The sequence below is a fragment of the Mytilus galloprovincialis genome, chromosome 10 (assembly GCF_965363235.1).
Source record: "Mytilus galloprovincialis chromosome 10, xbMytGall1.hap1.1, whole genome shotgun sequence".
In the NCBI taxonomy this organism is placed as follows: domain Eukaryota; kingdom Metazoa; phylum Mollusca; class Bivalvia; order Mytilida; family Mytilidae; genus Mytilus; species Mytilus galloprovincialis.
Window position 1 is genome coordinate 47,965,257 of NC_134847.1, and position 27,992 is coordinate 47,993,248.

Genomic DNA, 27,992 nt, shown 5'->3' on the forward strand with positions numbered 1-27,992 from the left:
GGTACCGTTAATGTTATTACTACAACTGGGTCGATGCCTCTGCTGGTGGACTGTTAGTCCCCGAGGGAGGGTATCACCAGCCCAGTAGCCAGTACTTCGGTACTGGCATGAAAATACGGATTTTTTGGTGTTATTAAAATTTGCTGTAACAAAATGTTAAAAATTATTATAAATTAAGGAATGTATCTCCCTCATGCAAAGCTCTGATTCCTTTCACGGATTTGGCTTTAATTTTTGGACCTTTTTGGACTATAGCTCTTCATCTTTTATATAAGCTTTGGGTTTCAAACATTTTGGCCACAAGGATTATTGAAGAGACATGTATTGTCATAATGCGCATCTGGTGCAGAAATTTGGTACCGTTAATGTTATTTCAGATATTGGGATGATTTTTGGCATATGAGTTACCCAAGATAAGTTACAGATCAAGTTTAAGATTTGTTCCGCTCGGGTAAATTTTGCCGAAACTACGGGCTATGGACTTTGATAAATTACTGGAAATCACAGTTATACTGACTTTTTTTCTAAACGCTTTCAGTTATTGGGCTGATATTTGGTATGTGAGTTATCCATAATACATTACAGATCAAGTTTAAGTTTCGTTTCGCTCGGCTAATTTTTGTGGGATTTGGGGCGATGGACATTTATAAATATTTGACAATCACAGTTATACGGACCTCTTTTTAAATGCTTTCAGATATTGGGCTGATTTTTGGTTTGTTAGCTTATCATGATGAGTTACAGATCAAGTTTAAGTTTCGTTCCGCTCCGTTAATTTATGCCAAAATTAAGGGTTTACAACTTTGAAAATACCATCATGGTAGTGTCCACAAGTGTTATTAAAATTGCAGATTTTCAAAATTTTTGAGACGGAGCCATTCGTGTCGCTTTGACACATCTAGGTTTTATCTCGGATCTCTGTAAATGCTTAGATTTAGTATGATTGCCATCGATTCACACATTAACACGTACAAAGACAGGGATACTGATAGTGCATGATCTTCGTGTAGACGAGTTGAATGTGTTTACGAATATGATCAGCAGCAATAAAGGGTTGAACTTCTTTGCGTTTGATTTTAAAGCTGTTGTTAAAATTTTAGCTCATAAATGAACTTCTTCTAGTTTCTCGTTTCAATTCCATACATCAACGTAACAGAAAATTGGTAAGAGGTCAACTTTTTTAAGTATGTCAACTGATGACGATCAAAACTAACACTACTACTACATCTACTAAGCCGGAAACCATTTTCAGTACGACCGAACAAGAATAACCAGATAATAAACTGACTTTATCGTAGTTTTCGAGGTTATGTGTTCTGTCTAACAATGTACTGTTGTAATGTTTGTTGCTTAAACATGTAATGTTGTCCTGCATTCATGTCTTATAATTTGTCATTTTACAAACATTTTGTAAATCTTCTGATTGAAATTAAAAGACTGATTTTTAAAAAAAAATGCTGCCAGATTTGAATGTTCTTGTCTAATATTCGACATATTCTTATCCTCGTCATTAAACGTTTTATGTCGTATCGTGATGATTGTAACGATTTATAGAATTCGTTTTACAAACATTTTGTAAATCTTCTGATTGAAATTAAAAGACTGATTTTTTGAAAAATAATGCTGCCAAATTTGAATGTTCTTGTCTTATATTCGACATATTGTTATCCTCGTCATTAAACGTTTTATGTCCTATCGTGATGATTGTAAAAATTTGTAGAATTGGCTGATTATGGAATATCTTTGATAGTTTTTGGGAACGCATTATGGTTCCGAATTGATTTTCCTCTAAGTTCAGTATTTTTGTGATTTTACTTTTAACCCCTTTTTAATATTGAGAGATATCTATATAGTTAAGACATCATATGTTGTTGAAGACTATTTGTTATCCTTTATATATCATTTGGTTATGGTGTCGTTGTGGTGCTGTCTAATTGAGGTTTACCCCACATCTCCTTAGATAATATATGTCATATTCTCTTTGTTTCGCTTTTTGGAGAATTTTGTGTTAATGGAGGAATTTTAATTGTTTCTGAATTTCTTCTCACAGCTTTGAAAAATTAAGAGCCATATTGTAAAGATTTTTGCTATTGTTGAAGATTATCTGCTACCCTTTTTGGTAGTTTGTGTCGATGTGTTGCTATCTCATAAACATATTTCACTCATCTTTTTTCAATGATGATCCTTTAACCATATTACCAATAAAAAAGATATAAATACCCTTTTACCATAAAAACAATAATCATCGAAAAGACGAAAAAAAAAAAACCACACTCAATATGGACAATCACAATTACATTTCTTTCATTTCTTTTATATAATACAGACAAAAACTTAATTTACATATAATTTCGGATCTTCATTTAAAACGTTTGTTTTAAAAATAAAAGAAAACAAAACTTGAAACGCTTCTTTTAGAATGTGTTTGTGTAATTCAAAACCGTTCTTATTTGTATCACACAAAGGTATTCATGTTTCAATCAATTAATATCCACCCGTTTTAACATGTTTACACAGTACAGGTAATATCTCATCCACATATTTATACACACTCAATTCATTGTTTAAAAAATATTAAATCTAGATATGTGTAGGTAGATACACATTAAACATGGAAATAGAAGTGGGACATTTAAAGACGTATCGTATCCGTTTCTGATACGTTGACGTATCTGAGAAAATATCTATGTGTTTTTGATTATTTGATTTTTTTCATGTTTGAACATGTGTTTTTCTATCTTAGATATCTTTCTGCCATTGATTCCCATTGATACACTCTTTTAGAACATGCCGGATAGTTTTCAATTGATGAATACTCGTTTATATCTAAACGGTTGATATGTAAACCATCACCACTTCTCCGTCGTGAATTTAAAGTAATGAGTCATTCTGCAGCCATGTGTATTACGAAATTGCGCTATAAAATCAACACAGCAATGGTACAATAGAGATTTGCCATATTGTGCATATATACAAAGGAAATGTCGTTCAGAAAATCGGGACTTTGTGGCAAATATAGTTAAAATATACAGACTTAAACAAAGAGATTGTTATACAAAGTTAAACATAATTTACTCACTTTTAATGTGCTAGCGTTTATTGTTAACAAATAATTCCTTTACAACTATATTCAAAGACAAAACTCGTATCAAGTCACTAAAGTCGAGTGCACCCTAGAAGGTGTACTTCGCTACATATTTAAAAAAAAGAGGATTGCCTGCTTATTTATAAATGTATTATTATTGGTATCATTAATCAATTCGAATCAAATGATTTGGATGATTCAATTCCCTTTTATTATAAAATTAAAAAAAATATAAAAGTACGTGTATGATTATTGTTAACGTTAACGTTATTTTTTTATAATTCAAATTCACGCCTGGGTAATTGTAATGATTTAAATATCAAGTTTCAAAACATATACGAGTATATAGATTGACACGAAAATCACGTGATTGTTATATGTGTGTAAATGTTAGCTTCTGTTGTCGTCCATGCAATATTTTCATAATTGTATTATAAGTACTGTAAATAAAGTAGAAACATCACGTTTAGGGCAATAAATTTAGTTCAGTCCAGATTTTGACATACAAGAAGCAACTATGTACATAAATTAAACAATTGTCAAACATTATTAAACGAACAATTTATATATTAAATATGAAAGAGATCAAAAGATTTGCACCGCCCTTTTATTTTCCACATCTCTTTTCCTTTTTTTCGATTACTATTTTAGCACGTGAAAAATCAAATGAATGATAACCCATATATATGTTTAGATACGTCAACGTATCAGATACGGATACGATACGTCTTTAAATGTCCCACTTCTAATAGTAGAGTTCTACCTTAAGAAGTTATGCGCAATGTAGCATATGATTTAAGGTATGTTTTTCTATGTCAATTATTTGAACATTGAATTATCGTAAAAAATTAAGTCATATTACTGTCAGTTATTACTTGCAAAAGGGGAAATAACACACAATATATCAACGTTTTCACTACTCACTTTGTAAGAATAACCTGCATTTATTTTTCATTTATATATTTTGTTGATGAAACATTGAAAAAAAACATTTCTACTTTTTTGATAAATGAACAGGTTGATGATGACTGAATCAATCAGTGCATAAAGGCATTGTTTGTGGTCACTTTGATATCCTCAGATGATATCTTTAGTTTAAAAATGTTTGCCTTAGACATACTTTACACAACAGTGTTCATCTAACACATAGTATTGTGGCGAAATATACTTTTATAGTGTGTGATAACATTGTGTGAGGGAATTAGACGTTTGATGTACCACTGTTCACTCCAGTGCAATTTATGACAATACCACTGCATCAATCAGAATTATTTTTTTTGCAGTGTTTTAAGAAATGATTTTGCTTTGTTGTCGCGTATTATTTGTGAAACATTCAATGTTTTAAAAAGGCGAATTTTCTTTATAAAGTCAATGATTACGTTGACTTTTGAAGGCCAAACTTTCTACAGCCTTAAATACGCTAATGAAAGATCCAAAAACTATACCAATACATAACGACATGTTTATGAAATTATAACAAATCTATTGATTAACAAATTTTTACTCGTTATTGCAAAATAATGAACTTAATATATCTGACATTTTCTCCCTACCCAGTTTACCCCTATACATTTTATGATGTGGACTGGTCATTGTTATTGAATCGTAGGCAATTTGATTGGATTAAGTTGTTATTAGTTTACCTTCAAATTTGTTTATGCTTTTCATACATGAATATTGATTAATTAGAACGTGCATGAATGTGTACAGTAACTAAAATGACCTTCAAACTGGACACTGGACGAGTCAATATTATGTTTTATCAATGAAAGTTAAGGTATGAAAGGTAAGAATTGCCACTTATTCGATTTTCACAAAATTTTCGGAATATACAGTTGAAAGGTTATTTTTTAAAAGCCTATTGTGAAGAGTAAAGAGAAAGTTTACAAATAATACGTTTTGTTCCATTAAACAAGTCATTTTCGTAAGAGAAATACCGAAATATATTTTACGCACGACTACGGCAGATAAAATGATTATTTATCATAATAAAAAAAAGCATTTTTCAGTCTCATTGGAATATGTTGATTACAATTAATCCCAAACTTAAGAAGTAAGTAACTAAAGTCAACATATGTCCGATCTGCCTATTTCTGCACATCAAAAGTCAATACGATCGTTTTAAAGTCAATTTCGTCTACCTCACAAAATCTTGTTAGGCACTATAGGACTCAAATGTTTATAAAGAATATCTTACAGGTTCACTTTTTTCGTTTTCTCTTGTTTGTATATCATGTGCCTTTTAGAGCCCTTATATTAGAAAATTAACCATTGTTAACTGATTCAAATTGATAAGATTTTACATCCAATACATTTCTATTATAAATTGCTTATGACTACAAAAAATGAGAGCGTATCGACAAATTAAAGATGTAACATGTAAATAATTTTTTAAATGGATTGCATAAATAAATAATAACAAAAAAGTGACAAATTTAAAATAAACCATGTTAACCTGTCCTTCAAATCTATTTATTTCTCTTGGTTTATCCGTGTTCTAATTTTACAATTGAAGGCCAGTAGAGGATCTGTGATATTATTCCATTCTCTGAGATTTCATTGATAGTGACACGTTGAAGAATGTCAATTTATTAAGTTTTGATAAAATACGTTTACAGTAAGTAAAATTTCTAATACATGCTTTCTTGTCTGAAATAAAAACACATAGATATCACAGTCAGATACACGATTTTATAAATAGAATGAGAACAATAACATATGTGTTACACTGTATAACGAGTAGTGCCCGATTGATTTTCAGGGACACGTTGGTTTGTTTATATTTATTTTAGATTTAAATGTAACAAATAGACATGTTACGAAAAGGTATATTCACGACGCTGAGGTTGACAAATTACACTTTAAATGTGGGGAATGTGTCAAAACACAAAAGAGATTACCTGTGCATACATTAAATATTATTTAAAATCTGCACTGAGCCTTTTGGAAGCAATTCCGTAATATTTTGAAGAAACTCTACTGCAATTAAAAAAGGGGGTTGACCGTCATGTAAATGCAGTAGATGTGCGGGGCAACGGAGACACGGGGTACATATGTTTGAATTTTTCGGTGAGCCCTTATTATAATCTAGTTGATACCCGGGGTTGATACCTACTCATGTATATATATGTAACGGTCATTTTTATATAGTTATGAAAAGCAAACAAAGGTGTTTATGTATTTTGATCCAGTTATTTGCACGTAAATAGTTATCGAACGGGGCCTGTTTTGAAACACCTAAAACACGATTTTTAAACCATTTCAACTTGAAACATGTTGCATTATAGTTTTAGATAAATTTTCTCCCGGTCATATAGCTTTGAATGCATTTATTTTCCTCCTTTATTTCCTTCCAACTTAATTTGTCTTATTATTTTAAACAGTTTCAGCTCAATTTGTATTTTCCTTGTAAGGGGTTTGTGATTGATTTATTGTTGGTAGCTTAACATCCAGTGGCAAATATGTCATGCATGTTCAGAACGATAAGAGGTTTGTGTAAAATATGAGTCTTTTCTCACCGGTTAAACATCCTTGCAGCGTTTCAAAAGCATTGCATAATGACTTTGATTTTACACATAAACACCACTTCATGCAGATATTTTGTATTTTATAAATTCCTGAAACGTTTTGTGGAAATTCGCCAACCGTTTCATAAGAAAATGACAATAGTAAAATTAACACCGATGAACGATGGGTCTTTCCTCTATTTAAGATAACAATGCTTAATGTTTCTCTAAAAATACTATGGCGTTTTTATATTAAATCTGTTGGGTGTGTACCTATTACTACTCTACGGAGGTACCAGTTGTTTTTTCATGGAGTGGGAGGGAGGCTAGGATTACATTTGAAAAAGGCAGGACAGGAGTTTTGAGTTTTAGATAAAAAGGCAGAATATGCAACTTGACAAAACAAAATAAGGCAGGATGACAATTTATGTAAAAAACAAGGCAGGACAAACTAATACAAAAGTTCGGACAGAACAGGGCGATAGAAAAAGGCCGGAAATATATATTACACACATGTTTAACCCCGCAATACTTTCTTTAGCCTGTCCTAATTCAGGGACATGTAGTTCATTGTTTGTCGTTAGCTACTGTCTGGTATATTTGTTCTTCGTAAATGGTTTTGTTTTAGATTATTTCACTTTTTCGGGATCTTTTATAGCCAACTACTAGTATACGGTAATAATTGGCACCAACTACGCGATGGGTGACATGGAACCGATCATACCATTTACAGACCATAGACGGAGTCCCAAGAAGAATTTTACTCCGGACACAGACATTGCATTCATACACAGGTGATTGTGGTGATTGTAGACAAAAGAAATCATATAAGATTTATTCTATGTCGATCGCCCCTCGTTACCCCCTTCAGACGTCATCAACTAAGAGCTAAACCACGAGTAGAAAGAATAAAATGTAAAAATATGTATAATTTGAATATATCAGAATGTGGGGTATATCTCGAACACGCTATAAGAGCAACAGATTGAACTTTTTCAGGAACTGTAATACAACAATAAAACTAATTTATAATTGGCTTACTGCGTATATATTATCAATCTATAATAATTGAATCAACTGGTATAAATCTCAGCCCAGCCCCCCTTTTTTTCTAGCCCACCTACTCTTGCACGCGTACGCCTTTCACGTCTTATGATAGCCAGCAATGATATAACAAAAGCAATTGTCATATATATGATTTTACATAATGATGTTCTAGATGAATGTGATTTGAATTAACTAAGAGGCACAGGATTTAAATTTTACCTATTGAAATATGTAAGGCAATGTTTTGACACCGTCCCAAAATTTAAAGTATAATTTGTCAACCTCAGCGTCGAGAATATACCTTTTCGTAACATGTCTAATAAAAGGTAAGGTATCATAGAACGATCACATGTAGAAAGTGTGTACTTCTCAACACAAAACCATATGACATGCAATTCAATTCCCAGTAAAGGTAGGTCAAATGTACATAAAATGGCATCATAACATGCATAACACGTTAACATGGTTAAAACACCCAGTCGATACTTGTTTGTAAAAGAAAATTACGGCACCGTAACACAATTATACTACACATAAGTAACGTTAATACATTTTATGTGGTTATGTTTATAGAATGGTATTTCTAGAAAACAGTATGAATAAATGTAGACAGTGGCCAATTCAATTTTTAGGAAGACCCCCCTGAGTAAGGGAAGGCGTAGTACATAGTTTTAGTATAAGTAAACACTGTTAAAATTTAGAGTCATACATGTTGAAAATATGCCACACAACCCTTTATGTTTACCATGAAACTAAAGCAGAAGTGGTGTTTTAAAAATAGAATAGTCAATACAGTTTATTACCTGTTCTAATTTAAACTTGTTCAAGTATGACTGGGGAACAGTTTAAAGTTTCGTTCAGTCTATTTCTATGTAACATCATAGCACTCGAGATATTCATTTGTAAAATGATAATTTTCAACCCGTTTAACAATGCTCTTCAACTTCGTACTTTATTTTGCCTTTTCAACTTTTTTGGAATCGAGCGTCACTGATGAGTCTTTTGTAGACGAAACGCGCGTCTGGCGTATATACTAAATTTAGTCCTGGTATCTATGATGAGTTTATTTAAACAGTCCAGATACATTGTAATATGTCCACCAATAATATAAACACAATGTTTACAATTATATTTTGTGAAATTTTAGCAACGAAATTAAAAAGATGTACAGTGAAATACACATTTGAATAAAGGAAATGTATTTTCTATTTAAGGACATTAAACACATACATTTTGTATTATGCTTTACATAGCATATGTTTTTTGGATAGGCATTTGATTATTTATATGCTATAATTTTAATATAGAAGTTTTGAACAAACATCAGTTAAACGTCGACTATTGGTCCGGTATAGTATCCCAAAGTTCTTGCAAACGAGCAAATAACTTGGTCATAGCAGAGGTTCCCCTACAACTTTGTTAAAATACCCTCCATTTAGTTTTCATTTTTGTTATTGACAAAACTTATTTTTGTCACTAAAATGTTTACATTAGATCTAAAATTATATTTTAGTTAGTTTTTTGTAACTTAGAAATAACAATTTCTGTATTGTCATGAATTATCACTGATATCAGTGATAAATAAACTGTTCACAAAATTCGAATTTACTAAAATACTAAGAATGTTCTATCGAAGGAATAGTATTATCTGACAACCAAAACATTACAGAATTTTGGGATCCCAACGATCTTCAATTTTGTATTTTATGTGACCTTTTTATTTACCTTTTATCTTTAAGTCATTGATGAGTCTGACGTACATTATTTAAATTGTGACATCGATGATTAGTTTTTAAATCTATGATTAGCGTTTAATACTTAAAATGTGCGTTCGATTAATTGTTAAACAATCGTTTGATTTCGGATTTTGAAGATGTCATTAAAAAACGTGCGGAATCAAAAGCTAAATTTGATAGAAATAAACATATCTATATTGGAATGCCTTGCAACTGCTTTCAGGAATTAAGAAGTAGTAATTTGAATGAAATATAAATGTGATGATTTTTTTGTGACTCAAAGCTAATGTTGCAGTTAACAAATATTGCCCAAAGTACCACATTGTATAAAATCGGCACTCATTTGTGAATTAGAGACTTACAACCTATTAAGTTTTCAAGGACACTGAAATTCAAAAATCTTTTTTTTCTAATTTTGATGCTATCATGCACGTTTTTCAACGTAGCTAAATAGAATCAGAGTTGGCAGAAACGGTCACATTTGGGAGATTTCTGTTCTTAAGTTGTACAAATGCAATACGCTTACATCGTCTGTAACTTAAACAAATGCCATTTAAGACTATTATATCTAGGCAGTTGAGCTTCATTATGTAAAACATTTTCTTTACTCTTAGAAAATTCTCAATTGCAATGAAATGGTCTTTTTTCTTTTCCACCATGTTGGCCCTAAATTTATTTGGTCTTTTCGACAAAAATCGTACGACACAAGTTTAATCGTAAATCATGCTTTAGAGTGATTGTCTAACAAGTATTTTTTTTCTAATAAGATACAATTTGATAGCTGCATGTACCTTATTAAGAAATTAAAACTATTTATAATATACATTTACACTTATGGATATAATTAGACCTTTACATAAATTATACTAGTAAAAAAAAAACGGTACACGACTTTGGAATAAAATCAAAAAGCATTTAAGATAAAACAAAATGAGATACGCTTTTTTAAACAGCTTTCATTTGCAATGTATGCACATGTGATAATGAAAATCAAAACCTGTCAAAAAGTAACTGAATTCCGTGTAAATGATAATAGGGGCAAATTATTTGTGCAGAAAGTTGGATAAAAAATCGACACACAATTTTCAAAGTACTAAATGAATTTTCAAATTTGTTTAAAAATATCCAATATGCTTATCAAGTTATGGTCATGTTGTAACTAATGTTTTTATCGAAATCTCAAAAAATGCCCGGGGGGGGGGGAGGGGGGAGGCCCAAAAAAAAGAAGTTTCGTCTCAAATCAATGCCTTAGATATGAAAACAACACACTGCATATTTGGAACCGTTCGGATTAGTTTTAAGATTGTTACCACTTTTTTTAAAATTTCACTTTACACGCACTGTCTATGGTAAATCAATCAATAATTTATATATTTTAACGATTTTTTGTGGGGCCGAACTTTGCTTTACAAATAAACAAAGAAACTGAATAGTTTAGATATAGCAAAATCTGTTTAAATCCCCAGCAGAAGGTATCAATGTTAATGACAGCCGATGTTTAAGTTAAAGGTAAACCATTCAGTACTACTAGAATTCAAAAGTATTGCAGGAGACAACCCCTATTGATATTATTGTTTTATATGTATAAGAGTTATACTTTGTGGGCCGGATCTGTCAATTAAATTGGTATTTGTGGTGCCTCTCTAATTTTACTTTTTATTGCTTACATTATTTTTGTTTTATGAATGCACCATATATTGAACACATACGAAATTCATCTCCACTTTAGGTCAGATTGAAGTTAACAAACTCACCGTTCCAATTGAGGTTAATTGATTGACTTGCTAGTTAATATTATTTAAGCTATGGTTTACCTCCTGAAAGAATTACAAAAAGAAGCATTAACTTATTGTTATTATATTTTATGTCATAACTAGGAATTTATAATGTTATGAAGCCGATAGTTTAATTTGTTGTTGTTTGAAAATATAAAAAAAACCCAAATGATTAAGGTAGATAGGGTGTCTTCCTCCATCTTGAATTTGGAAATACCAGAAAACAAGGTCTAGATCTTTAATAGAATGTGCAAATTTTTAGAGAAGTAGATAATTCATGTGTAAGAAATTCCACTTCTACATAGAAAATGACATGTTTTATCATATTTATGATTGCATTTTACAAAAAACAAATTTTTTGTTTGAACAATTTTTTTTCAACTTTGCCACATAATGCAACAATAAGGCAACTCAAATGCAAGGGCAGATAATTCAGATTAAGGTATTTTTACAATAGAATGTGTTAGGAATTTCTCTATTTTATTATGTAACAACAAAACAGGTCCGGTGACCCCATTTTTTCTTTTTCTTAACTGAAAGCATACTATTAGAGCTTTCTTCTCATATGTTATCTCAAAATTCTATGGTGTAGTTTACGCTTTATTGCAGAAAATTGGGGTTTTCATGCATAATCTATACAAAATTTGACAATTTTGAACACTGTGTAGCATGAAAAAAAGCCCGGTGACCCATTCTTTTTATTACTTTTTTTTAAAAAGCATAATATAAACTTCATTTTGGCAAATTATTAAAAAATTCTATGGATTATAATTTAGACACCCCATCTACCTTCATGTCATTTCGAAAAAACAACAACTGATCTGCAAGGCATGCACATGTACGTTCACGCATATATCATGTACTGTCTTAATATTGACAAGAAAAGGAATTGCTCAACTTATGAAAATTGTTTTTTTTTTTACAAATTAGTTGGCCGCGTCTTGGGCACTATGCATAGTGTGGGTTGTGTTTAAAATATGCGGGAGACACAACTTCTGATATTGATCTTACATTTAGAGGCTTCTTGTTTAGACGAACACTATATAATTAGAGTTGCTACTCTTGTATAAGAGAATTCGAAGGATAAACCAACGGCTAACCGATGACGAATAATTAGTTATCAAAGGTACCAGGGTTATAATTTAATACGCCAGACGCGCGTTTCTTCTAGATAAGACACATAAGTGACGCTAAGATCAAAATAGATATAAACGCCAAACAAGTACAAAGTTGAAGAGCATAATAATGTAGGAAAGTTCCCACATTCAAAAATTTTAAAATATTTTGTTTACATATAGGTATTATATTATAGATATAAATAAACATGATCATAACTTTTTGATAACATTTGAAGTCGGTTGTCGATATCAAATTAATTATTACAATTGAAGACCCATCGGTTGCCTTTGGCTGTTATCTGCTCTTTGAACGGGTTGTTCTATCTTTGACATGATTCGAATTGTCATTCTCAATTTTACAATTGCTAAATCAATGAAACAGGGTTACTTAAGGCAATAGAATTATTATTTTAATTTTCCGCTCTATACGCTTTACGTTGTTAATGTCGAACACATGCATTATATAAATTTATATACCTAGTTGTAAGTACAGGTCAATTGTATGTGTGATACAATAACTGGCAAGCGATCTGTATCAGCCATCTGTGAAGATAACGATATGAACACGGTTGAAAAGGCTTTATGTATGAAGTCACGTCAATAATTGTACTCACTGTGGAAAAGGCTTTATCAAACCCCCTAATTTGTATGACGTCATGGAACACCTATTATCTGTATGAAGTTATTTAAAACCTCTTTATCTGTATGACGTCAAGTCAAAAATTAACGTGAGGTATACTTATATAACAGAGTGTATGTGGCTTTTTTCAAAATCACACACCATATCAACCTTAAACCAATATGATTCTTGAAGCAGAGCTTCGGATTCTATTGGTGTGTCGTGCTGATACGGTATGTGATATTAAAAAAGCCATACGATATGTTTTATGTTACGAAAATTAAATGACAAAAAAAACAAACATACTATTATTTTTGATCGGATTTAAATCGATATCTGAATTTTATACATTAATCATTTTATTTTGCAGAAATAAAGTGTTCTAATAATGAAGATGTGAAATGAAACATTTTAAATGAATGGTGGATATATTCAACGATACCCTTAATTTCTGCAACATTACCCAACCATGAATATAAGGGATTCTGTTTGTGTGTTAGGCGGAGTTTTACTTGGATGTGGAATTTCGTATAAAATGTTCAGAGTACAGTCGGGTAAGGATATTATAAAATTTGTTCCAAGAAATAAACATATCACAAAAGCCGTTGCATTATAACCGTAAGTAACACTTAATGAATTTTTCTCAATTACGCTTGAAAAGTATCCTTCAACAATTAGACTTTTGTGGTATGCACACTGCATTTATCTCTTACTTATTTTAAAGCTTCAAACACGATGCTGTTTGTCCCTACAGCATATAGGTATGGATATCTGTATTTGAAATAAATTATCGTTCATGTAAGCCAATGTATCTTGGTAAGATAGGGATTTTTGCAAATTTCACTGGATATTTCATTAAGCAACAAATACGAGAAATTACATTGTTTGTATAACAGGAAAACTTTGAAATCATTAATTGCAAAGTGGAATAAAACATATGTGGATGTCTAAAAATTCGAAAAAGTATTACTATCTTGGTTGTTTAAATCTCGGTCTATTTCTGAAATCAATTCTAACATACTTTTGATTTTTTAACCCTGTATGCCAACATTGCTCATGTTAAATTTTAAAATTGTTTTGTAAATATTGAACAACAAAATTTATTCCTATGTGACGATAAATTTTCTAACGTCAGACACGCGAAGCAATAAAAATGTTTTTAATTTGGTAGATGCTTTTGTGTTCTTCTGTTAAATTGTTTCTATTAAAATTGTAAGACGATGATGAGTTCAGTATTTTTGTGATTTTACTTTTTACGCAACAATCTATAATACTAAAATTACGAGGTCCAATTTGTCAGCCGTCATCACGTAAAAACGACGAATCACAGAATTCAACTTTATATATAACTAATATAGTACAAAGGTGTAGATTAAAAATTACACCACTCCATGTCCTTTTGTTTTCCACGTAATTAATATTGCCAATAATGAAGAAGTTCCGGGTCGAGTCCGCTACCGATACCAATAGTATATTCACCTGTTACCTATTACCTTATCTGTACGTTCCGCATCTGGCAGGCGCACCACCAAACGTTGTATTCAGGATTAATATGCTATATACACGGGTCATAACCACAGGGTTGACACTACTAAATTGTCAAATTGTTACCTATTGTAGTATTTTAATCAGTTAGACTTTCTAAGATAACAATACGATGATACTAAAAATCTGGACTAAAAATAAGGCGTTTAGGTACAGTTTTCAGTTTGTTAGTGGGTATGACGTAAAACAGCGAGGCAAAGAATTCAACTTTACTTATAACTTATATAGGACAATGCTGTTGATTAAAAAATACTCCATTCCAGGACCTTTTGTTTTCCAAATAATTAATATTACCAATAATTGATAAGTTCCAGTTCGACGGGTTCAAACAGAAAGACTTGAAAGCAGAGAAAAACTGTGTATCTTATAATCGGCATGATTTTAACAGATGACAATACTAATACTAAAATAAGGCTTGCGCATAGTTATATACTTTAATTTAATCACGGACCCGTGATATCACGGGTGTGTTCTAGTATCACATGAAAATGTCGAATTCTCGTCATAAAGAAAGAAATCAACAATGCATTTCTCTCTATACTTGATAAATGCATGTAAAAGGGTACACAATGTTACTTTAGATACAATTTGGCATATTTTTTAGAATTAAACACGAGGATAACTTATGCTACACTGAATGTAAGCAGTGTGTAAGACAACTTGTATAATCATCCACTTTTAATTGTATGGAATACGTTAATCGCATTGTCGAAGACCATTCAGTTACGGTTGATTGGTCAATAATGCTCCATATCGACTCATCTGATTGAAATACAGATCAGGTGTCCACGTATTACTAATATTGATCTTACAACGCTCCGTACTTTCACCGTTATAAAGATTTTTCAGGATCCTTTGGTATTGTCTTAGCAGTACATAACTTTCCAAATATAGAAGTTTGAAGTTTATTGGTTGGTGGTGACAGAAATGAACAAAAGAATAAGGGTTTTGTTAGAATCTTAAATCGTAAAATTCAAGAGCTGATACCGGATCTTATGATTAATATCAGATTGCCCAAGACTTTTTTTTATTGTTATCTTATTAATAAACTTACCATATCACCTTAATTTTCTATATACATGAAGGACAAGTTTAATCAAGCAATTAAACAAAATAAGTTTATTTTTAATAAATGGGTACATCGAAATAGTTCTCTTTATAGACACAAGTAAAATCACAAAAAACTGAACTCCGAGGAAAACGGAAAGACCCTAATCAAAATTAAAAGCGCAAACACATCAAACGAAGGGACAATCAATATCATTTTTCTGACTTGGAACAGGCGTTTTCAAATGCAGAAAATGGTAAATTAAACCTTATGTTATAGCTAGCTAAACTTTTCACGTTAGCGTACTTATGATCTTTTCTTGTTTTATATTATAGCCCAATTGAAACAATTACAAGCACTGGAGGCGCATGTAAAACGGATGGAAGAAAAGCAATATCAAGACGCAAAACAAACTAGCGTCATGGGGGCTAAACTAGAAGAACATATCAAATACGAGAAGACAGTTACAAAAGAGTTACAAGATAAATTAGAAGTAATACAAACACATCAAAATGAACTAGGCAAAGCTGAGACAGATTGACAAAAAAGCATTAGAAAGAAAATTCGAAGAAATTAAGACATCCTTGAAGAAAGAAGAAGCAAATATAGTTGAAAGATCAAGAAAATTGAACATTCAATGCAACGCCAGTCTTGAATCCCAGCTAAAACTACTAAAAGAGAAATGCGACAGCTGAGAACAAATGAAAGACAAAGTTTATACAATATCATTGAAGGTACAGCACATAGTTTTAAGAACTGATAAATATTGTTTTATTATTGAGTTTTCTTAGTAACATTTTTCAACGTATAATATCGTATTTTAAAAGAAGTCTGAACAACAATTTACCTATACAAAAATATATGTGGTATGATTGTAGATGAGACAACTCTCCTATAAATGACACAGAAATTAAACACTATAAGTCACCGAATATAACACTGAAAATTGACAGAGACTTAGAATTACTAAGTAATGTTTGGTTAAGTCATACGACATCTGTTCAGATCAAACTTTTTTCACAAGTGATAATTATCAAACTACAATTTTGAACTTAGATACTGGACAAATGTTTGTTTTTTTTTGTTGTAAACGTTGCTTTACTCCATGGTTTTACTTATCTGTGCTATCTTTTATATTATTGTTATTCTAATAGTTGTATGGAGGCACAAGTCTAGTCTTTTGGTCAATTTTTCGACTTATCGACACTATATGGATAATCCGCTTTAGTCAATTACATGCTTTACAAGCCATTTACAAAATTGTTGATGTGTACAGGCTGATAATAACTATCAAATCGTCTATCAAAGACTGAACAGATACTAATTGACTGCAAATGAATTGTCTTAGCAGGAAAAAATTCTACAAAGATTAAAGCACTTTGAAAAACGACTGTGTTTATAATTAACTAGACATTGCATAACAGAACCGCTTATTGATATTAATTAAACTTTTAAATAAATGTTTGTAAAACTAAGGTTTGTACTCCCCCTGACAAAATTATCCTAGAATGAGTTGGCTATTATCTTATGTTATTTTTCATTATAAAGCTCTTCTCAACTGTTTCTATTTTATACATCCTTGGCTTTCAAATATACGGCTGTGAGCGTGCCAAATGAAAATAATCCTTCGGGCGCATTACATTTATACAAGCTGTTTTCAATTTTTGTGATAACGTAAGACAGATTAATTTCGTAATTTAGTTTCCTGTAATTGTTTTTAATTTGTTTTAGATTGACAGACTTACAGAAGACATTTCACAGATAAGCAAAAAGATAGAACCGAGTACTCATGAAATTCCAGTTGAAGGTACAGATATACTTCTAAGCGTGATAACGCATCAGTTAAACACCTAAAAAAATATTAGATTGACAGGCCTACAGTAAACATGAATTGCATCAATGTATAAATTAGTGATGTAGTATGTATAACTTATCTAAAACATTGGAAAGCGTAGTCGCTTGTAACATTTGTCTTTAATGCAGAAATATATTTCAAAAACAGACATACATCTATAAATAATAGATCATCACTGTTCACTGTGCTTAAACGGCTGTGGGTAACTTAAGTTACCCACAGCCCAAGATGGAGCCGCCTTGCGTCGGTTAGATACTTTTCTTCTATAGAATAACAATACCACGAATGCATCAATTAAACAACTGAATTTAAAAGTTGTATTAATCGTTTAGGGAAACCCCTAAACTGGAAAGGTGATTAAATTCTACAAAATAAACGATCACAGCACGATTTTAAAAAACACTTAGGCTGTCCGTAACTTCAAAACAACTTGTCCGTAACTTTTTTCATCATACCAATAGAGATGTCCGTAACTTTCAAAGAATCGACATACGCGGATGCAATGTTTAAACTGATGATAGAGATTGCATCAAATACATATTCACAAAACGAAGTAGATGTCTAGTATGATATAATTCATTGTATCGATGTAAGACAAAATTGGGAAAAATATGAAAAAAATCACGATAAATCCGCAAAACTCGGGTCTCATTTTGTATAACGTCGGGGTACCCGAATCGCCTAGTTCGGAGGGTTGTTTCCTATCATAGCAGCTAAACTGTTGAAACATCATTGTTCGTTTTAATTTTTGAACAAGTAGACTACACAAGTATTTTTTACACATACATGTAGCATGTATACACTTACTGATTTTCTGCCAGCAACGACAAGGGTAGCGTGAATCCGGGATTTTGGAGGGGAACCCAAATTGCCCAGGCATGCAGTAGATAGACTATCCGAGACTTAAGTGCACAAACTTTTCCCGTCTTTTTGAAAAAGCCAAAAACACTTTTCTCTCATCCCCACAAAAACAAATCCCATCAGCATTGACAGTAAAATAAAAGGGGTGTCAATCTGGACACACTGGGACGTTGCGCACGGTGATATTGCGACACCCTGGCCAAGATTTACAGTAAATGGGAAAACTTAAAAAAAGGACACTTTGTATAAATGAATAAACCTAGTTTTACAGCTAGCTGCATATTTCATTTGTATGCAAGTTGCATTAAATCTCATTAAACTGAATAAAACTAAAAGACACAATAGGTAAAAGTCAGTGACAATAAAAGGAAAAGAGCAGTCAACATAGTGTAACAATTCGACATAGTATATAAAAATATAAATAACTACGTAGGACAACAGGGTAATTTAATAGTCTAACAACCCCTACTAGGAAACATATTTAAAAAATCATAACACTATAACTAACTGGTGGAATGTATAAATACCGAGCCGCGTCAAAGAGTATTCCTCAAAATACACATAGAAAGAAACAGAGGTGAAGGTGAACCGCAAACATATAACTAAACTCAAAACATTAAAGAGTATGGAAAAGCCTTGGTCTGACAAGCGAAAAACGTCGATAAGACGCACATCAGTAAATAAAAGTTCAAACCATAACCAGGATGGAGTACCACAAACCCCACATAAAACTTCTGTGGCGTAACGTATGATGCGTTAATAACATCACATTTGGTGGTGAATGAGTAGTATAAACGGCCGCGAAGGTTACAAATATGATGTTAATTGTCTTCTAATTGTTGAAATTATAATTCTTAAAATTTTAAATCAAAAGTTACCCACATCTAAAAATAAAGTTACGGACAGTCTGCTTAGTTTCGATCAAAAAGTTACGGACATCTTATGCATTTTTTGAAGTTGACCTTGCGCTTTAGTGAACTCTATATTAACAAATTTATGGTAATTGTTAGTTATTTCTTTAATCAATAATTCTATAAATATTTACATTCTGCATGAAAAACGTCGCAAAAGGTACATTTTGTATGAATTAAATATCAACAAGTTTAGAGTCCGCCATCTTGGGCTGTGGGTAACTTAAGTTACCCACAGCCGTTTAAGCACAGTGACTGTTGTTATACATTTTTTCCCCCGTCTCTACATATGTATCAATATTGCTGAGAACACACTTTGGTCGTTGAAGCTTATTGTATACGGTGGTTCGTGTTTCTAAGCCGCATAACTTTGAATATTGTCGGTAGGCGCTGACCGATGACAATTTATCGGTATATTATGTGAGCACTGTTCGAATAAGGATTGTGAAAAAAAACATGTATCATCATGTATCTTTCAATTCTTGAACACAAATATTGAGTGAATACAAATTTAAAAAAACGGAATTTAAAGAGCCTTGCTAACATTATATGAGATATAATTCTTAAAATTTAAGGGTGTGTGATTCTATATTTGATTTACTACGGTTTAGTCAGATGCAGTGTATAATTGTTCCCTCTAACTGAAGTTCCTCTTGAATAAACGAAACTATACTACCTGTTTCTGATTGAACAAATTTTCGAAACCCTTTATACCGTAAGGAACAAATACTGTTTTATTCCTTTTTTGAAAAAGGATAATATTTCAGAATATTTCTGTCATATAAAGTGGCATTAAAGGAGGACATTTAATATTAAGTATATCCAATCAATGTAGAAAAACACAGAAACAAAGTGTACATTAATTAAATGTGAAAATGAAAGCCATTTAATTTATTTCGGTATAAGAAGAATTGATGTCAAAAGGTCTACGAGACAACTATCAAACCAGTACCCAATGTAGTATATCATCGAGTATGTACAAGTTCATCTGTTTCGTTTTTTTATTGTTGATAATTTTTCACAATATTTTTTGTATAGTCTAATGTAAAATTTTGTTTCAATCACTGGATAATACACTATCACTATGGCATATCCGGTCACTGACTAACAAGTGATGATTTGAACTTCAAAACTAGATATTTGTTTGAGAAACATGATAGTTATAATTTGAATTGGAAATTATTGATGTGATTGAACAAAACGTGAAATTATTCAGTAATACTATGGATTATAAAAGTATAAATCACATGTGGTGAGTACTAATGCATGACGAAGCATGATATATGTGTTAATTTACTAATATACATAATATGTACAGACATATATTCAAATATCAATTACAAAACAAACATTTTTTTCTGTGGAATCGAACACCCCTAAAGCTCAGAGCAGTAAGTATATCTTCCTATTTAGTTTTCGATAAAGGGTTCATTTTGTTTTATCTGCATATATGCTTTATTTATATTCGTAGCAAGGGTGATTTCAATTCGTATTTCATGTGCAATTTCTACAAAGTGTATATAGACTGCATATTCAGTTTAATTGTATCGAATATGCATTTATTACATATTTTGCAAATAGATATAAGAAGACGTAGAATGGGTGTCAATAAGATACATCTCCATCCAGCTCTAAAATTGTAAAAGTAAACCATTATAGGAAAAAGTACGGTCTTCAACACGGAGTCTTAGATCATACCAAATAGCTCCAAAAATAACTAGTGTAAAATCGACTGACAATATAATACCTTATTTGGAACATAATTTTGAAATACTGACCCAAAACTGTTACTCTCACACTATTTTAAATTATTTGAAAACGTAACACTTATTGTTTTTCTGTTTAACAGGTATACATGATCTAGAAGAAGACAGACCTATAGGTATAAATGGTTCACATTGAATTTGCTACTTTCGTTATGTAATTCCAAGGACATTTCTATTTTTTTATTTGAAGCGATATATTCTTGCTTATAATAATAATAATCATAATGAAAATGATAATAGATAGTCAGGAACATTCAACGGTTAATGAAAGCAAATGGTCCACACTGGATCAAGTCAAAGCAGTGATGTACAAATCACCCCGAACGAACATGTATTTAACGTTTGCCTGTATTGTGTTTTTGTAGACTTTCGTAATTTTGAGTTTTTATCTCCCTTATCGATGTAACTTTGTCTGTAACGTATAATAGTTTTAACATCCCTTTGGTATCTTGCGTCTCCATTTTCTAATGATATTGGGCGTAACATATTTTAAATGACATCATGTAAGTTCATTCTGTAAAATGTTTATGTGTGCTTTATGTGTTACACCAATTCAGCTGATGATCTTCTCCTAACCGCAATTACTAAATTTAGTTTTTTATTTATTCCTACGACGTGTATATATTTCCCAAACTCGTTCTATATATCTGTGTCTTAATTAACAGCCTGAATTATTTCAGTATAAAATGAATTTAATTTGTTGTCAGTGACATAACATATCTAGTTTTAATGTCACTGAATGCATTACCATACATGCATATGACCGTGTTGATGAAGGTTAGTCAAAGAGATTTCTTTATATGATATTTTGAATCAAATTTATCCTGAAATACTTCCGTTATGAGTTAGTGATATATTATTGTTAATTTCTGTACATCAATGCTATAGAATTTTGAATAGTTTATCATAAAGCATGTACAAACAGACGATAATTAAAGAAACACAGTCTGATTAGAATGAGGTAAAATGCAGAGCTGACCAAGTAAATATCTTCTTGCATGTTTTGTCATGTCCGACTGGGACAGAAAGTTTCATCTTAAGTTGTTTATTTTTGAATTACATCCTAAAAGCAATAGTTCGACATAATTATTTTATATTATTTAAACAATTATTATTCCTAATATGTGATTGTTTTCTATTTTACAGGTCAAGATGAGGTGGAGGAAGACAGCTCAATAGGTATAAAAATAACTCACATTAGATAGGGTTGGGATCCCGCTAACATGTTTAACCCCGCCACATTATTTATGTATGTGCCTGTCCCAAGTTAGGAGCCTGTAATTCAGTGGTTGTCGTTTGTTTATGTGTTACATATTTGTTTTTACTTTCATTTTTGACATAAAGAAGGCCGTTAGTTTTCTCGTTTGAATTGTTTTAAATTTTCTGACAATATTTTTTAGTATAGTCTAATGTAAAATTTTGTTTCAATCACTGGATAATACACTATCACTATGGCATATCCGGTCACTGACTAACAAGTGATGATTTGAACTTCAAAACTAGATATTTGTTTGAGAAACATGATAGTTATAATTTGAATTGGAAATTATTGATGTGATTTAACAAAACGTGAAATTAATCTGTAATACTATGGATTATAAAAGGATAAATCACATGTGGTGAGTACTAATGCATGACGAAGCATGATATATGTGTTAATTTACTAATATACATAATATGTACAGACATATATTCAAAAATCAATTACAATACAAACATTTTTTTCTGTGGAATCGAACACCCCTAAAGCTCAGAGCAGTAAGTATATCTTCCTATTTAGTTTTCGATAAAGGGTTCATTTTGTTTTATCTTCATATATGCTTTATTTATATTTGGAGCAAGGGTGATTTCAATTCGTATTTCATGTGCAATTTCTACAAAGTGTATATAGACTGCATATTCAGTTTAATTGTATCGAATTTGCATTTATTACGTATTTTGCAAATAGATATAAGAAGACGTAGAATGGGTGTCAATAAGATACATCTCCATCCAGCTCTAAAATTGTAAAAGTAAACCATTATAGGAAAATTACGGTCTTCAACACGGAGCCTTAGATCATACAAAATAGCTCCAAAAATAACTAGTGTAAAATCGACTGACAATATAATACCTTATTTGGAACATAATTTTGAAATACTGACCCAAAACTGTTACTCTCACACTATTTTAAATTATTTGAAAACGTAACACTTATTGTTTTTCTGTTTTACAGGTAAACATGATCTAGATGAAGACAGACCTATAGGTATAAATGGGTCACATTGAATTTGCTACTTTCGATATGTAATTCCAAGGACATTTCTATTTTTTTATTTGAAGCGATATATTCTTGCTTATAATAATAATCATAATGAAAATGATAACAGATAGTCAGGAACATTCAACGGTTAATGAAAGCAAATGGTCCACACTGGATCAAGTCAAAGCAGTGATGTACAAATAACCCCGAACGAACATGTATTTAACGTTTGTCTGTATTGTGTTTTTGTAGACTTTCGTAATTTTGAGTTTTTATCTCCCTTATCGATGTCACTGTGTCTGTAACGTATAATAGTTTTAACATCCCTTTTGTATCTTGCGTCTCCATTTTCTAATGATATTGGGCGTAAAATATTTTAAATGACATCATGTAAGTTCATTCTGTAAACTGTTTATGTGTGCTTTATGTGTTACACCAATTCAGCTGATGATCTTCTCCTAACCGCAATTACTAAATTTAGTTTTTTATTCATTCCTACGACGTGTATATATTTCCCAAACTCGTTCTATATATCTGTGTCTTAATCAACAGCCTGAATTATTTCAGTATAAAATGAATTTACTTTGTTGTCAGTGACATAACATATCTAGTTTTAATGTCACTGAATGCATTACCATACATGCATATGACCGTGTTGATGAAGGTTAGTCAAAGAGATTTTCTTTATATGATATTTTGAATCAAATTTATCCTGAAATACTTCTGTTATGAGTTAGTGATATATTATTGTTAATTTCTGTACATCAATGCTATAGAACTTTGAATAGGTCATCATAAAGCATGTACAAACAGACGATAATTAAAGAAACACAGTCTGATTAGAATGAGGTAAAATGCAGAGCTGACCAAGTAAATATCTTCTGTCATGCATGTTTTGTCATGTCCGGCTGGGACAGAAAGTTTCATCTTAAGTTGTTTATTTTGAATTACATCCTAAAAGCAATAGTTCGACATAATTATTTTATATTATTTAAACAATTATTATTACTAATATGTGATTGTTTTCTATTTTACAGGTCAAGATGAGGTGAAGGAAGACAGCTCAATAGGTATAAAAATAACTCACATTAGATAGGGTTGGGATCCCGCTAACATGTTTAACCCCGCCACATTATTTATGTATGTGCCTGTCCCAAGTTAGGAGCCTGTAATTCAGTGGTTGTCGTTTGTTTATGTGTTACATATTTGTTTTTTCTTTCATTTTTGACATAAATAAGGCCGTTAGTTTTCTCGTTTGAATTGTTTTACATTGTCTTATCGGGGCCTTTTATAGCTGACTATGCGGTATGGGCTTTGCTCTTGTTGAAGGCCGTACGGTGACCTATATTTGTTAATGTCTGTGTCATTTTGGTCTTTTGTGGATAGTTGTCTCATTGGCAATCATACCACATCTTCTTTTTTATACATTAATAATAAAACAACTCGCCCCCCTTTACCCATATCCGTAGTTTCAATCAGGATTTGTAAATGACTAAACAATTTTCAAAGATTACTGGTTAATTATTTAGTCTAGGATTTTCCTGTTTGGTAGTTTTATATTTTTCAGTACACAAGGTCGTAGACTAAGTATACCTTTGACTTATGTGCACTAAATTCGTTCAGAGTGAACTGATTCATATTGTAGTCAGTAATAGTTTGGTTTATTATTTTTAATTGCGTTTTGAACTACTAGCAGCTTTTTGTCAGACTAAGTATACCATTCTTCAGAATGGTAATTTGATTTTTTGCTTATTTGAATTGTTGAACAATTCCTACAATGTACCCAGGAGCATTTGACTGATTATTGTACGAGCTTTGCTGATGTTTCAGACCTATAAATATCTAAATATTATTTGATGAATGAATATCTCATTGACAATCATAATATAGCTTATTTTTGTAAATATGTAGTTTGTTACACATTCCCACGTGACAGAAAATAAAGTTGATTATATATCATTATTATTATATTGTTTTATATTTATTATTTTATGTAAATCTAAAAGCTATGGCACAAGCACGTGTGCTATCGACTTAATTTTAAAATAGAGATGCTTACGATCTGATGTCCGGTATTGAACAGCGCAGTGGCGGATCCAGCCATTTAAAAAAGGGGGGTTCCCAACCAAAGAGAAAATATGGGGGTACCACTATATGCCCCCATTCAAATGCATTGATCGTAAAAAGGGGGTCTCAACCCCGGAACCCTCCCCTGGATCCGCCACTGCAGTGGTATACTACTTTTGATTTTATAAAGAAGACTACTGAGGTTTTTGAAGGCCTGTCGTACTTATAATCTATCCATGATAAAAGAAATTTATTTTATCGTTGCAGATATCTTTCGCCATGACATTTTGATATTACATGGGGAAAAAGACCAGGACGAAGCAAATGAGTGTAAAACATTCTTAATGAATAATTTCCAACATATATCAAATCTACAAGTTGCACTACCGGAAGATTTGTTAACATCCGGAACTAATCACTTGCCAGGACTAAGTTCTCTCTTCGACTCGTGTAGATTAGTTTTCATCTATCTGACAAAAAATCTCGAATCAGATCCACTGGCAGGTTATGGGACGGAAATGAATATCTTACAGTCGATTAAAGATCGACAGAAAAAAGCCAGACTAATCCCATTACAAGTGAATGATGAAGAAATATCAGAACACTTAATATCTCCAATTATACCATTGAAATATGTTAACGACACAACTGATCGTCAGTTTCCCATTTTCAAACGGAAGTTTGAAAAACTAGTAAGTTCTTGGAGAAATGCCTTACCAAGAGAAATGGAGAACAAAAAATGAATAAATTAACAAAAAATCAACGAATAGACATGGAATTAAAAAAATACATATACAAACTCCATAATTTTGTATCTTATTTCTTTGAGATAATTTGAAAATTACAACGAAAGCATCAAAATAACAGGAAACACCTCTAAAAATATACCAAAACGACAAACAAACGTTCAAAATAACATTTCATCAACATTAGCTCAAGAGTTAAATTTCAGTTCAGTACGATTTACGTGTTAGAAGTGTTTTTGCACAACTTTTTTGAATTTTGGGTCCTCAATGCTCTTCAACTTTGTACTTGTTTAGCTTTAAAACTTTTTTTTATCTGCGCGTCACTGATGTCTCTTATGTAAACGAAAAGCGCGTTTGGCGTATTAAATTATAATCCTGGTACCTTTGATAACTATAAATAAGTTGTTCTTATAATTTCTGTCGTCATAATGTGTTTACCCCTTTTAGATAAATTTTATATATTTTTTTCCTTATAATGTGCTGTTATACGTTATGTCACATGAAAGGCTGCACCGGCACACATATACAAAACTGGTATGTGTCTTTTGTCTTTTGTTGTGTATATCATACCTATGTTTCGTTTATTCTTTTCTACATCAATATGCTTAAACATCAGTGTTTTATCCGATTGTATTTCATTTGTATCATGTCAAGAATTATTATAGCTTGCTATGCGGTAAGATTGTTGCTCTTTATTAAAAACCGTACGTTGCCATGTAGTTGCTTGTATCGATCAATATATTTTGAACTTAGATTGATAGTTTGTATCAAATCGCTAACATTAAACAGTGGATACAATAGACAACTTTCGAGTTCGTTGCCTTTTGGTCAGAAACTTTGGTTTTGGTTAACATCATTCGTGCGTTTATGGGCAACATTTCTTCTATCCCATGTTGATCAATCGATAAAAAGAAAATATAATGCTGATATGACAAAAAAATCGGCAAAATAATATTTTATAATTGATAATCAGCATGTCTGTCATATAGGAATTCTGATTGGTATTGTGATTGTGAAATTGGTCTATTTAATGTTTCAAACAGGAAACCAGAACTCTCATCGCTAGTACATGTATTTTAAATTAGTATTAACTTTCGCAAAATTACTTATTGAATAACTTTCTACCTGCAGGTGCGTTGATACTAGAAATAATTGATATAGACATTTTTTTAAACCATGCTGGATAACTATAAAGACGTTTTAACATCCTTTTGTTATGGTACTCTAATGAGACGGTCCCTTCAAATAACTCATATATGCACAAACGTATGCTATTGAGATATTTATGTGTTTACCTTTCATGTCTACCGGGTCATTGTAGGAATTATGTTGTTCTTTTAGTAATGTTTACTTAATTTTGTCGCGATTTGAAATGTAACTATAAAACAAACGAGTAGTTCGTTTAAAAGTAAAAGAATTGGGAGATATCGTTTGAACTTATTAGAGAGAACAATTTAGAAGAGCCTTTGAAATTATTTCCGAATATAAATAAAACTACATATCTTTATAAATTCCTTGCCTTGGTGTTGTATTTTACTACTGTCTTGACAACTATCTACAAAAGACCAAATGACACATAAATTAACAACTATAGGTCACCGTACGACCTTCAACAATAAACAAAGCCCATACCGCATAGTCAGCTATAAAATATAATGACAAATGTAAAACAAATCAAACGAGAAAACTAACGGCCTAGTTTATGTACAAAAAATAAACGAAAAATAAATATGTTACACATCAACAAACGACAACTACTGAATTACAGGCTCCTGACTTGGTACAGGCATATACATACAGAATGTGAGAGGGTTAATACACTTAAATTCCAATTTCCTCATACAAATCTGTCCTTTATTAGTTTTGTCCCCTTTTGATGTATCAAGAATCTATACATATACATAATCCTACCCATTGTACTGTTACACCGTTATTCCAAGTTACAATGTAGGGGGAGTGTTGGGATCCCGCTAATAACATTAACGGTACCAATTTTCCTGCACCAGATTCGCCTTTCTACAAACATGTCTCTTCAGTGATGCTCGTGGCCAAAATATTTGAAATC

General features: G+C 31.5%; 1 protein-coding gene and 1 long non-coding RNA gene across 6 annotated transcripts; both read left to right on the forward strand.

Moving 5' to 3' along the window:
• The first annotated feature begins 3,832 nt into the window (after positions 1–3,832).
• On the forward strand, positions 3,833–16,187 carry LOC143049200 (uncharacterized). 2 transcript variants are annotated; one of them, XR_012970118.1, is made up of 3 exons: positions 3,833–3,885; positions 13,257–13,440; positions 15,815–16,187. It is a non-coding gene; the product is annotated as an uncharacterized LOC143049200 (long non-coding RNA). The 2 variants fall into 2 exon arrangements; XR_012970120.1 differs by lacking the exon at positions 3,833–3,885 and adding an exon at positions 5,624–5,702.
• Positions 16,188–20,008: 3,821 nt separating this feature from the next.
• On the forward strand, positions 20,009–25,988 carry LOC143047708 (uncharacterized). 4 transcript variants are annotated; one of them, XM_076220919.1, is made up of 5 exons: positions 20,009–20,078; positions 22,019–22,051; positions 23,088–23,120; positions 24,152–24,184; positions 25,449–25,988. In XM_076220919.1, exons 1-5 carry the CDS (start codon positions 20,021–20,023, stop codon positions 25,922–25,924), a joined length of 633 nt encoding a protein of 210 aa, XP_076077034.1. In that variant the 5' UTR covers positions 20,009–20,020; the 3' UTR covers positions 25,925–25,988. The 4 variants fall into 4 exon arrangements, 2 of the variants coding, with proteins under 2 accessions (XP_076077034.1, XP_076077035.1); XR_012969639.1 differs by lacking the exon at positions 20,009–20,078 and adding an exon at positions 20,165–20,988 and having other exon boundaries at positions 25,449–25,488; XM_076220920.1 differs by lacking the exons at positions 23,088–23,120; positions 24,152–24,184.
• Positions 25,989–27,992: the final 2,004 nt, after the last annotated feature.

What these genes read in the sequence shown, in the direction of transcription:
- LOC143047708 (XM_076220919.1), top strand. Translation starts at nt 20,021, where the DNA reads ATGTCAAAAGGTCTACGAGACAACTATCAAACCAGTACCCAATGTAGT. An exon ending in AGATGAAGACAGACCTATAG is followed by an intron (nt 23,121 to 24,151) that starts GTATAAATGGGT and finishes TCTATTTTACAG; the next exon opens with GTCAAGATGAGGTGAAGGAA. An exon ending in GAAGGAAGACAGCTCAATAG is followed by an intron (nt 24,185 to 25,448) that starts GTATAAAAATAA and finishes TTATCGTTGCAG; the next exon opens with ATATCTTTCGCCATGACATT.